Source organism: Chiloscyllium plagiosum, unplaced genomic scaffold (assembly GCF_037043375.1).
Source record: "Chiloscyllium plagiosum isolate Xiang-an unplaced genomic scaffold, Cpla_swu_hap1 HiC_scaffold_17, whole genome shotgun sequence".
Taxonomy (NCBI): domain Eukaryota; kingdom Metazoa; phylum Chordata; class Chondrichthyes; order Orectolobiformes; family Hemiscylliidae; genus Chiloscyllium; species Chiloscyllium plagiosum.
This window is the reverse complement of record NW_028270155.1, coordinates 5,926,926-5,939,053: the sequence shown is the minus strand read 5'-3', so window position 1 is coordinate 5,939,053 and position 12,128 is coordinate 5,926,926. Positions and strand designations below refer to the sequence as shown.

The 12,128-nt window shown below is 40.8% G+C and overlaps 1 protein-coding gene across 1 annotated transcript in view; it reads right to left on the bottom strand.

The window, feature by feature from the left end:
* Nucleotides 1–12,128, bottom strand: part of dync1li2 (dynein, cytoplasmic 1, light intermediate chain 2) — an 81,000-nt gene that overhangs the window by 35,844 nt on the left and 33,028 nt on the right. Inside the window, exons 5-6 of the mRNA XM_043706535.2 lie at nt 11,295–11,461; nt 1,102–1,195 (exon numbers count right to left, since the gene is read on the bottom strand). Coding sequence (XP_043562470.1) covers nt 1,102–1,195; nt 11,295–11,461 — 261 coding nt within the window. The remainder of the gene's footprint in view (nt 1–1,101; nt 1,196–11,294; nt 11,462–12,128) is intronic.

Sequence of the window (12,128 nt, the reverse complement as noted above, 5' to 3'; positions counted from 1 at the left end):
TTGGCTGAGGTCAGCTCACTCAACAGGCCTAGCCTTAAACCATAATCAGCCAGTAGGATTGTCAGAATAAAACAGGAAAGCTCTCCTCTCAGATATGAGACAGCATTGTGTAAGATCATAATTGGTATTAAATGTTTCATTTTCAGGTTGCCAAAATGCAATGAACAGATTTCCACAGGCATGACTGCTCGGACTCAATGTTTACAAATTATATCAATAGCTTGGATGAAGGGTATGGCTGTCAAATTTGCTAATCATGAAGATAGAAAGAAAAGTTGCGAAGAGGACGCACAGTTATAAAAAGATGACAGGTTAAGTAAACAGGTAAAGATCTGGAAGTATATAGTGGGAAAATGTAAAACTGCCCATTTTGACAGGAAGAATAATTATCCAAATGATGAGAGACTGCAGAGCTGTCAGACACAGAGGGCTTTGGACATCCCAATACATGACACAGGATGAGATATTCCTTCTTAAGGGAGAAACTAGAACACTCAAAATTATGGGTGACCCTTTTAAAGCAGAGCGGAGCAAACTTTTTGACTTGTGTGCTTTTGGTACTCTCTTCCTGAAAAGTGTTGGAAGCAGAGTCTTTGAATATTTTTAAGACAGAGGTCGATAACCTCTTGCTTAAGAATTTATCAGGGTAGGTGGGAACATGGATTTGAGATTACCCAACAGATCATTCATGAGCTTATGAAAAGCAAAGCAGACTCAACGGGACAAATGGCCTACACCAGCTTCTTGTTAGTGTGGAATTGGTTTCTGGGATAATCAGTGTGTAAACTTTCTTCATGGCCTTGGAAAAAAGGAAGAGAGCAATAGCAAAAGAGTAAGTCCACATTCGTCCAGGGTTTCTGACATTCATAAGTTACTGCCAATTTCAATACAGCAAAAGAAAATGCTTCTACCCATTTCTGAAGCAAATATGGCACAGCAAGGACAGACAAGGGACAATGAAATTAACTTCATATTTGCACTTTACCATTTCCATATCTAACGGGTGGTGTGATAAGTTCACAAACACAGCCACCTGATATAGACGGGAGTGAATTCAGCAAACTTCACTATAGCAGCACTCATTTCTAATTTGAAGGATACACTGTAAGCAGAATCTGCGAATGTGTGACTGAATGAAATCAAAGTGCTCGTCTCTGTAATCATGTTCCTTCTCTAGTACACTGACCGCATCACACTGCAGGGGGAACAAAAAGAGAGATGAGCACAATGTAACTGAGCAGCATAAATAAACAGCAGCAGAATCTAGCAAGCATAATATAGCCAATTTGTACACCTCAGAACCTAAAAACACTTTTCTGTTTCTAATACGTGGAGGACAGACAGACAGACAACGAACAATCATGTTGATAGGTAAGGCCAAGGGCCCCAAAATGCAAACCCTGGAGCTCTTTCCATAACATATCTGATTTGGAACTCATTTCACACAAGGCATATACAACAGTATGTTATGATCCTAATTGATGTTACCAATAAATAAGTCAAATACCAGAATGGTATATGGCCCAAAATTACAAAGTAGTTTGACTTAACCAAACAAAACTAAAACAAAAAGCTATCTACATACAACAGTTTGAAAGATTTCAAAACAACAGCACAGACTTCCATCTACTCCCAAACACCATCATAATACCTATTCAAAAATCCAAGGAAATTTCTTCACCATCAAAGCTATACATTTAACATAACTGCTTTCTCGCAGTTCCTACCCTGCAAGTATTTTAACCACTCAACTGAGAGCTTGGACTTTCTCGATCTTTTAATAAACTTCAAAATTCTGGCCAGTTACTTCATCCTTACTAATTACATCCCGGAAATAATTTATTTCTCAAAGTACTCTGGACAATCTTCTTTTTCTGAGAGAGACTATACTTACTTCTGACCCCAGTTAGGTCTCCTTCAAACTCCCATAAACTTTGAACTAAAAATAACTTATCCTAGAATTTACTCAGCCAGTAGCTTGATGTTCTCTCTTGCTAGTTGTAAACTACTACATAATAAACAAGCTTCCACTGACATTCCAAGAGGCCAACAATAGCTTACAGTCATGATTCCAGAAATACTCACCTAGCTAACTTTTAAACGCTTTGTAAAAAAAAATAGGCCAACACACACACCACTACAGGTCGGTCTGTTATAACACCCTTTTTCGTCAATGTGAATTTGCTGTAAAACGATTGATGAAACCAGGGACACTACTGAGTGTCACAGAGATGTACAGCACGGAAACAGACCTTTAGGTCCAACCTGCCTATGCTGACCAAATATCCCAACCCAATCTAGTCCTACTTTCCAGCACCCTCCCCATACCCCTTCAAATCCTTTCTATTCATATACCCATCCAGATGCTGTGTAAATGTTGCAATTGTAATAGGCTCCACTTCCTCTGGCAGCCCATTCCACACATGCACCACCCTCTGCATGAAAAAGGTGCCCCTTCGGTCTCTCATATCTTTCCCCCCTCAAACCCTAAATCTTTGCCCTTGAGTTCTGGTCTTCCCCACTTCAGAGAAAAGACTATTTATCCTATTCATGCCCCTCGAGGAGGTCTGTAAACCTCTAGGAGGTCACCCCTCAGCCTCCAACACTCCAGGGAAAACAGCCCCAGCCTATTCAACCTCTCCCTATAACTCAAATACTCCAACCCTGGCAACATCCTTGTAAATCCTCTGAACCCTTTCAAATTTCAAAACAGCCTTCAGATAGGAAGGAGACCAGAATTGCACACAATGTTCCTGTACAGCTGCAACATGACCTCCCAACTTCTGTATTCATTCTACAGCACGAACCTTTAAAAAGTGTGCTGGGTGTAATGCGAATATGTTGAGTGCTGTTTCTAAAACTTAACTTTTATACGAAGTAGGGTTGCACAAGAACGCAACTATCACGTTATAGAAAAACCGACTGTGTAAGGATGGCACGGTGGCACAGTTGTTAGCACTGCTGTCTCTCAGCACCAACGATGCGGGTTCGATTCCAGCCACTAGTGACAGTCTGTATGGAGTCTGCATTCTTCCAGTGTCTGTGTGGGTTTCCTCTCACAATCCAAATATGTTCAGGTTAGGTGAATTGGCCATACTAAATTGTTCAGGGATGTGTAGGTCAGGGGAAATGTAGTATAACAGGGTATAGGAATGGGCCTGGGGAGGAAACTCTTCTCAGGATCAATGTGGACTTACTGGGCCTAATGGCCTGTTTCCACACTGTAGGGCTTCTATGATACTTTCAAAACTCAAAAAATGATAAACATAAATTTCACCTTTCACCAATAATGGACATTAAAACAAAGATACTAGAGATTAAAGATACCACCCAAACTCTACATTTTAGTTCTTACACGTGCTTGATATAACCAATGTCATTCCAAAATGATAGTCTGGGGCTCTCCTTGAACCACTAGTAGCTGGTTTGATACAATTGAGTGTGTTGATAATCTACATCAGAAGATAGTTAACAACTGACCATGCTGATATGGAATGAGAAATCTTTGTGGGGTCCATACTGATTAAGGATGGAGGCTTTATTTTCTAAAGGAAATCAGTGAACTGGACGGATTTTTACAGTCAAAGCTGATCAATTTACTCATATTAGTATTTTAAAAAATAAATTCGACTATTTGTTCAACTCAATTAAGATTCTTCAAATGGCAGAACTACTTCTGAACTGTTAGTTCAAGATTTAGATTACTTGTCTAGCAATCATGACTGCCAAATGTCATGAATTCATATGCCAGCAAGACTTCAGGAGAATGAGGATAAAAACTTAGCAAGTTTCTTTATTTGGATATTTAAAGAATGTGGCAAAAATTAAAATCTAAGGCAGTATCAAGTTTCTGGTCATCAGTATAAATGGGCTAATACCCAAAACAGTGTAGTGAAAAGACACCAAAAGTGAAAGTGCAAAAACAAACAACCTTGTTAAGGACAGATGATAATCTCATAAAAACATGAGCTGCTGCACTGGCTCACTGAAATGAGAGACAGATGCCAGTAAATTTATATCTCTGGAATTTTTGCTTAAGTCAACTAAATGAGTTTTGAACCAAGAAGGGATTTGAATTTATTATAGATTATCCACTCAAGATTTCAGATTACTTGCACAGCAATCATTATACTACCTTATTCAGAGCAGATTCGTAGGCAGCAAATTATGTCCCATTAACTTCATCATGCTTTTTGATGAAGTAGTTGAGTCGGTGAATGAAGATTGTGCAGTTGATACTATGTACTTGAACTTTCAAAGCCACATTTGGACAAGGCAACACAACAGCCCTGTTAATAAAGTGCACAGCGTGGAATTATTGGCGGGGTGGGGGGGGGGGGGGGGGGAAGAAGAAGCGTAGTAGTGTGTATACAAACTGATAAAGATAGAAACCAGGAGGCAGTGGTGAATGGCTGTTTCTCAGACTGGATGAAGTACTGCCAGGTGTTCTCCATGGGCTATTACACTACTAGGACAAATATTGTGTGATGTGTTATATTAATGACCTGACTTAGGTATATACTGAGCATCATTTCAAAGTTTGCAGAATACCCAAAGCTCAAATGTAAGATAATGAGGCGGACAGAACACACTTCAGGAGTACTTCAAAGCTGGGGAAACAGACTGACACATGGGAGGTGAAATCTAGCACAATGTAAAGTCATAATTTTTCGCAAAGTAAATAAGGAATTGCGATGTATAACAATGCAGAGGGAATATAGGAACAGGAACGGGGGGTTTAAAAGTGATTCTTAAAAACAAAGCAAATTCTATTTGTACTGCCTTTGATGAAATCACAAGTGTCAAAGCCTCCAGTTGTCACAGAGAAATCAAAGGCCACAATACATATTTCTTTATTAACAAGGTTTGATGGGCAAAGTAAGGCAGATAAGCTATTGAGCTTTGGCACAACCCCCATGCATCGAGGGTCTGTCTTTGTAGAAGTAGCACTCACAGCTAACAGAGCTGTTTATTATCTGGTTTGAAATGTTCATCTCTCCATGCTTTGCTCTGGAGAAACCAGTCTCAACATGTCGTCCACACAGGAGTCAGTTCCTGGAAGGCAGTGAGAATCTGGAACCTTCTCATACCACAAGAAGTGGCCGAAATATTTAGCCAAAGAGGAAACTTGTCAAGTACATGAAGGAGAAAGGAAGAGGCAATGCAGAGTGTAAAATAAATTAGAGTAGGAAGATGTTTGTAGAGTATACACGACGGAGTTTACATGGACATGTCTCAACAAATAGCCATTGCATTTTTCAATATAAAGTATCATGGTGCCTCCATAATATTTCCAATGCTGAATGGAGTTCAAGTAACAAATGCGTTGTAAAGATTGCAGAGAGGATAGTTTAACTCAACCTGCTCAAACCAAGTTATTTACCAAAACAAAATAGTACCAAACATTTAGAATATAGCAATAGCACTGATTGCCCTACAAAATGAAAACTTTGATCAATCTCAAAGGAATGTTACAGCCAGGAACTCTGGAAAAGCAAAAGTTAGGGGGCGGGAATGCCAGATGGGGAGGTTAGTTTCGGGATGATCAATGTGACTAATGGTGGGGCAAGGGGTCTGAGCTAGTCAGTCATCCAGGATTTAGGATAGGACTTTTCTTTCTAACGCTTGCTGAGTAACCATCCAGTAATCAAATCTCTAACTCAGAGCACAGGGTGCCAAGGAGCAGAGAATTCATCAGAAGTTCAAATTTTAGAGACAATTCCCAGAATCAGCATGTCAGAATTTTTGAAGGGTTGCACTGCACAACTTCCAGGCTGCATTCAGTTTCTTACTATCCAGGGACTGGAAAATCTGGACTAACATGCTGCTGATTCATCGAGCCAATTTAGGTTAGTGAACAAAGGTTGGGTGAACGAAACCTTGTGTAAGCAAGCAGATACACAGAACAGTTTTGGGAAATCTGAAGATTGAGGCAAGTTAGTCAATAGTGCATTAGAACAGTAAAGCTTCTAAGTATTGGCACGGATAAAGATTTTGACAGCAAATAAGTTGAGGGGGGGATGAAACAGGGCTAAATTACCAAGTTGGAAATATTCTTAGTGACAGTGCAGAGATATAGCCCGGAGCACATTTCAGGATCAAAAGGTTCTAAATAGTCAGGTTCAGCCTCATAGTTGGCAGGAAGAGGGATTAAATCGGTAGTTTGTAGTAAGACACCCACGATTTAAGTTATTTCCCATAACTGACAAGTGCATAGAGTGCAAGAGTTAGTGTGTGCAGGTTTCAGTGTTTTCAAACAGTAAAGATACTGAGATGGAAATAGCAAAATGAAGATACTATGTCATCATTTAAACACAGATTAGCTAAACTGAAAGAAAGCATAAAGCGATTTGGAAATGGAACATTAACTGGGATTAGGATTACTGCATATGGAGGACAACCACAAGTTTGAACAGGCTTCCTCTTGTACGCTCTTTAAAGCAACATTCTAATGCAATAATCAATCTTTGCCAGAAGGTGTCACCTTTAGACCAAGTATTCAGAATAAACCAATAGCATGGATTGGTCCATGTCTGCACATATGCCCAGTGACTAATTACAGGCCCAACTGCTGATTAATACTTGAAGAATCCAGGTCCATTTTGTAATCAAATTTCTGTTGCAGTGGCATGTAGGTCACTATGAAGAGCCTGTACCCCAGAGTTAAGAACAGAAGGCCTATTTGGAGGTTGGGAAATCAGCCAGCATTCTGACTCCTGAGCACTGGTTCAGGAGCAGCTACTGGAAAATGCTACTGATTAAAGGAGGGAGGTGACAAGTTGTATTTCAAGAGCCAGCTGGAGTTAATCTTTACACACTTATATTATCAGTTATTTATTGTGCATACTACAAATATATTCCTCCTAACAGTTTGTATTAATAGTGGCACAAGTGGATCACCACACAATATCCTCCATACAATTTAGTGTAATTAATATACAATTACCACCACCACACATGTGAATTCTCTGGCTCTCCTTGGCTGGTCTATATGTGAAGAATTGATAAATGCAGTAGGATTGCAATACATGAGAAAATAAACAACGATGGACAAATGAAGTTTTAAGAATATTAAAAATCTTAGGTTAAGCCAAATGGGCAATAAAAAGGGTTAACGTAGGGAGCAGATGCCAAGTCTAACAAACTACTGGAGTAAGAGAGATACATCAACTTTCCTTTTTCAGTGTAGGCAGTCAGGTAAAGAAACAGTATCAGAGTATTCCAGCCTCCCTCAGGCACCATGCAATGAAACTGCTCAACATCCTGGGGGTACTATTAACAAAAAACTAAACTAGACTCACCACGTAAACACAGTGGCGATTAAAACAGATCAAAGCATAGGAATATTGTGGTGAGTAACTCACCACCTCACTCCCCCAAAGCCTGTCCTCCATCTACAAGGCACAAGACATGAGTGCAATGGAATACTCTCTCCCCACTTGCCTGGATGGGTGCAGCTCCAACAGCATACAAGCAGCTTGACACCCTCCAGGACAAAGCAGCCCATTTGATTGGCACCACATCCACTAACGATGCTCAATCGTATCAGTGTTCAACATCTACAAGATGCACTGCAGAAATCCTTAGACAAGGATCCTTAGACAACAACTTCCAAACCCACAGCCACTTACAGCTAGAAGGATGAGGGCAGCAGACACATGGGAGTTCCACCACCTACAAGTTCTCTCCATGCCACTCACTTGGAAATATTATCGCCGTTCCTTCATTGTCACAGAGTTAAAATCCTGGATTCCCTTCCTCAGGAAACTGTGGGTTCACCTATTGAACTTGGTTTGCAATGATTCAAGGAGGCAGATCACCACCTTTGGAACAACTTGGGTCAAGCAATAAATGCTCACAGTGTCACTCATATCCCATGAGTGAATAAAGGGACAGCTGATATGATATGAACATAAAATGTTTAAACCTGCATACATACATTAACAGTAAAACAACAACAGGAAAGGTATCTCCAATCTATCTAAACTTATTAGAACATAGAACAAGAACATAGAACAATACAGCGCAGTACAGGCCCTTTGGCCCTCGATGTTGCGCCGATCCAAGCCCACCTAACCTATACTAACCCACTATCCTCCATATACCTATCCAATGCCCGCTTAAATGCCCATAAAGAGGGAGAGTCCACCACTGCTACTGGCAGGGCATTCCATGAACTTACAACTCGCTGAGTGAAGAACCTACCCCTAACTTCAGTCCTATATCTACCCCCCCTTAATTTAAAGCTATGCCCCCTTGTAATACCCGACTCCATACACGCGGGAAAAGGTTCACACTGTCAAATGTATACATAATTCTGCATTCAACAAATTGATAAATATATGCTTTTGTACTTTGCAAAGCCAATAAAAAGTAAAGCGCAGCAGGTCAGGCAGCATCCAGGAACAGGAGAATCAACGTTTCGGGCATAAGCCCTTCTTCAGGAATGCCCGAAACGTCGATTCTCCTGTTCCCTGGATGCTGCCTGACCTGCTGCGCTTTTCCAGCAACACATTTTCAGCTCTGATCTCCAGCATCTGCAGTCCTCACTTTCTCCTCCAATAAAAAGTAAAGAAATACTAAAGTTGAACTGGCAAAAAAAATTAATCCTCAACAAATTTCCTTTAAAAATTGACTTCAAGAAATATGCCTGCTTGGTTGAAATGGCATGTAGACTGTGACTCAGCTATCAACCCACGCCAGAAGTTTTAAATATAGCAGAGCTTTAGGAGATTCAGCAATGAGCTAAATGTTTGTAATTGAATCAAGCTGTTCTCGTATCACAGCTAGCAACAGCAATGCTGGATGGAATATCTTGAAACATCAGCAGACTCTAACCGAATTACTAATTCAAACTTATTGCTAATCACTACCTGCTCTGGCTCTCACTGTAGTTTCAATAATGGGAAGAATAAGACCAGGCGTGACATGAAGGTATTATCAGCTATGCTTTGGGACTGGGATCATGCACTGGTACATGCAGAGTTAGCTGACCTCATTTGAAGCAGTCATGCAATTATGATGTTCCAGGTTAGGAACAGCCAAGAACTGGAGTCATTCAGGGTTTTGTCTCCAAATCACCCTGATACATGTCTTTTACACGCAAACTACACCACCACAGCAAGCCTGTGCTCCCCCATCCCCAAAAACCCACTCCAGGTTGGTAGCAAGTGAGAAAAGAATCAGGGTAGAAGGGTCATTACTGTCGACGAGGTTTCTCATGGGAGACTGGTTAGCAAGGTTAGATCTCGTGGAATACAGGGAGAACTAGCCATTTGGATGCAGAACTGGCTCAAGGTTCGAAGACAGAGGGTTGTAGTGGATAGTTGCTTTTCAGACTGGAGGCCTGTGACCAGTGGAGCACCACAAGGATCAGTGCTGGGTCCACTATTTCATCATTCATATAAATGATTTGGATGTGAACATACGAGGTACAGTTAGTAATTTTGCAGATGACACCAAAACTGGAGTGGCAGTGGACAATGAAGAAGATCTCAGAGTACAACAGGATCTTGATCAGATGGGCCGATGGGCTGAGGAGTGGCAAATGGAGTTTAATTTAGATAAATGGGAGGTGCTGTATTTTGGAAAGGCAAATCTTAGCAGGACTTATACACTTAATGGTAAGGCCCTGGGGAGTGTTGCTGAACAGACCTTGGAGTGCAAGTCAATTGTTCCTTGAAAATGGAGTCGCAGGTAGATAAGAGAGTGAAGGTGGCATTTGGTTTGCTTTCCTTTATTGGTCACAGCATTGAGTATAGGAACTGGGAGGTCATGTTATGGCTGTCCAGGAGTGGTTCAGCCACTTTTGGAATAGCATGTACGATGCTGGTCTCCCTCCTATGGAAGGACATTGTGAAAATTCAAAGGGTACAGAAAAGATTTACAAGGATGTTGCCAGGGTTGGAGGACTTGAGCTATAGGGAAGGCTGAATAGGCTGGGGCTGTTTTCCCTGGAGCATCAGAGGCTGAGGGATGACCTTATAGAGGTTTACAAAATTATGAGGGGCATGGATAGGATAAATAGGTCTTTTCCCTGGGATGGAGTAGTCCAGAACTAGAGGGCATAGGTTTACAGTGAGAGGGGAAAAATTTAAAAAGCGACCCAAGGAGCAACTTTTTCACACAGTGTTTGGAATGAGCTGCCAGGTTAAGTGGTGGAGGTTGATACAATTACAACATTTAAAAGGCATCCAGATGGGTATATGAACAGGAAGGGTTTAGAGGGATATGGACCAAGTGCAGGTAAATGGGACTAGAATAGGTTAGGCTATCTGGTGGCAGTGAATTGGACTGAAGGGTCTGTTTCCATGCTGTACATCTCTATGACTCTACTGCCATTTTTTTAGAAGTTCGCAAGAATGGCAGGCGGGGACACACCACTAACCAATATTCTGTTACATTTTAAATGTGGGTGTTGCTTGTTGGACCAGCATGGATTGCTCCTCCCTTAGTGCCCTGGAAAGTGGTAGTACTGAGCTGCTTTCTTGAACCACTAATCCTTGCGATTACATCTTACCTATACACAACAACCAAAACATGTTAAAAAAAATCTTTCATGAGGATATGGCTTAACACTACCATCCCCAGTTGACTGAAGGTAGTAGTAGCAGGCCTTCTTGAACTACTGCAGTCCTCATGGTCAAAGTACCCTATAATGCTGTTAGGTCAGAATTTCTTGGATTACAGAATAACAACAGTGAACATCAGTACAGAGAATTGCAATAACATGCAACTTGAGAGAGAACTTGAGCAGTGATAGCATTTCAGGTCTGTGTACCAATTCGAAAGGATTCTTGCTTATCTCCTGACTGCATGTCATCTTGGTGATAACTATTTGCATTCACCATCCTCTTGAAGACAGGATGGGGCTGCGCTTCACGGGTTATGGCAGTCAGCCAGAATCTCAAATTGCTGAATTTAAGACAGCCTAATCTGGACAGGGATTGAGGGTAAATCAAGACCTGGCACAATCCTCCTGTTCGTCAACAAACACACACAATATTTCTTAAAGGCACTGAGCCCAATTGTACTCTGTCTACTACTAGCTCAAAATGTCAATAAACAAGAATAAACGAAGGATTTACTTGTCTAAAATATCACTAGTACAAAATCAACAAGTATTCTTGCATAAAAAAACTATTGTATTTGAGAAGAGTTTTCCTCGAGCACTGGAACAGTACTCCAGCTGCTAAAAAAAAAACCTTAAACAAGCTCCAGTGTAACTTAGTTTTTAAACAACAGGACATTGAGATTTTTTTGCTACGTTGAGCCTCATGGGATAACAATCCTACCTTTGTGCAGACGACCAGTACCGGAATGCCCAGATTGTGCGTCAGTACATTCTCGCCCAGCGGCAAAACCACCTCCTCATCTTCCTGACCAGACACTGGGGCTCTCCTCTGCGGGGACCCATGAGATCCTTCCTCAGGCTCCACATACTCCTGGAATTCCTTCACCACTAGAGACAAGATGACATGAGACAAAATTCAGAGCAAAAAAAAAAGTTATTTGGATCATTAATCCCTCAGTCCATTTCAGATCAGGTGCCAGCTTTCTCTATACCACTCAATCCAGAAGGTCCTTTCCCTCTTCTCTCTCCCCTTCACGATTCAAAAAAGATGCACGTCAACAATCATACAAGCTGTTCCTTTGTCTCAAAAAAAAGGCAACTACATCACAATGTAGCTCACTATCCCAGTGTGCTATTCCATATTTTCACTGTCCTGTCGGGAAAAGGCTATGCTTTCTAATCTTTAGTTAAGGTTATGAATTTTCTAATATTGCCTGACGTTAAGTACTCGCTATTTGAGCCATTTAAAGAATTCCCAACCTCCAGCAAGTTTACTGGTTAAAATGTGAAATCTAGTTGTAAGAAGCTAGTCACAGACCATTGAAATACATTTTATTTCCTAAAAGGAATTCTTGATTTTTCAGTTTTCAGAGATATCATGTTTTGGATACACCCAGAGCACAAGACACTCAATCGTGATTAACTTACTTGACCACAGATATGATTTGTGATCCAATAAATATTCCAGTCATTTTCTGAATCTTAGATCATTTATTTTCTCTCCGGGGAGTTGGTTAAATACAAAAATGCTCAGGTTATCTGCATTAAAAAAAAA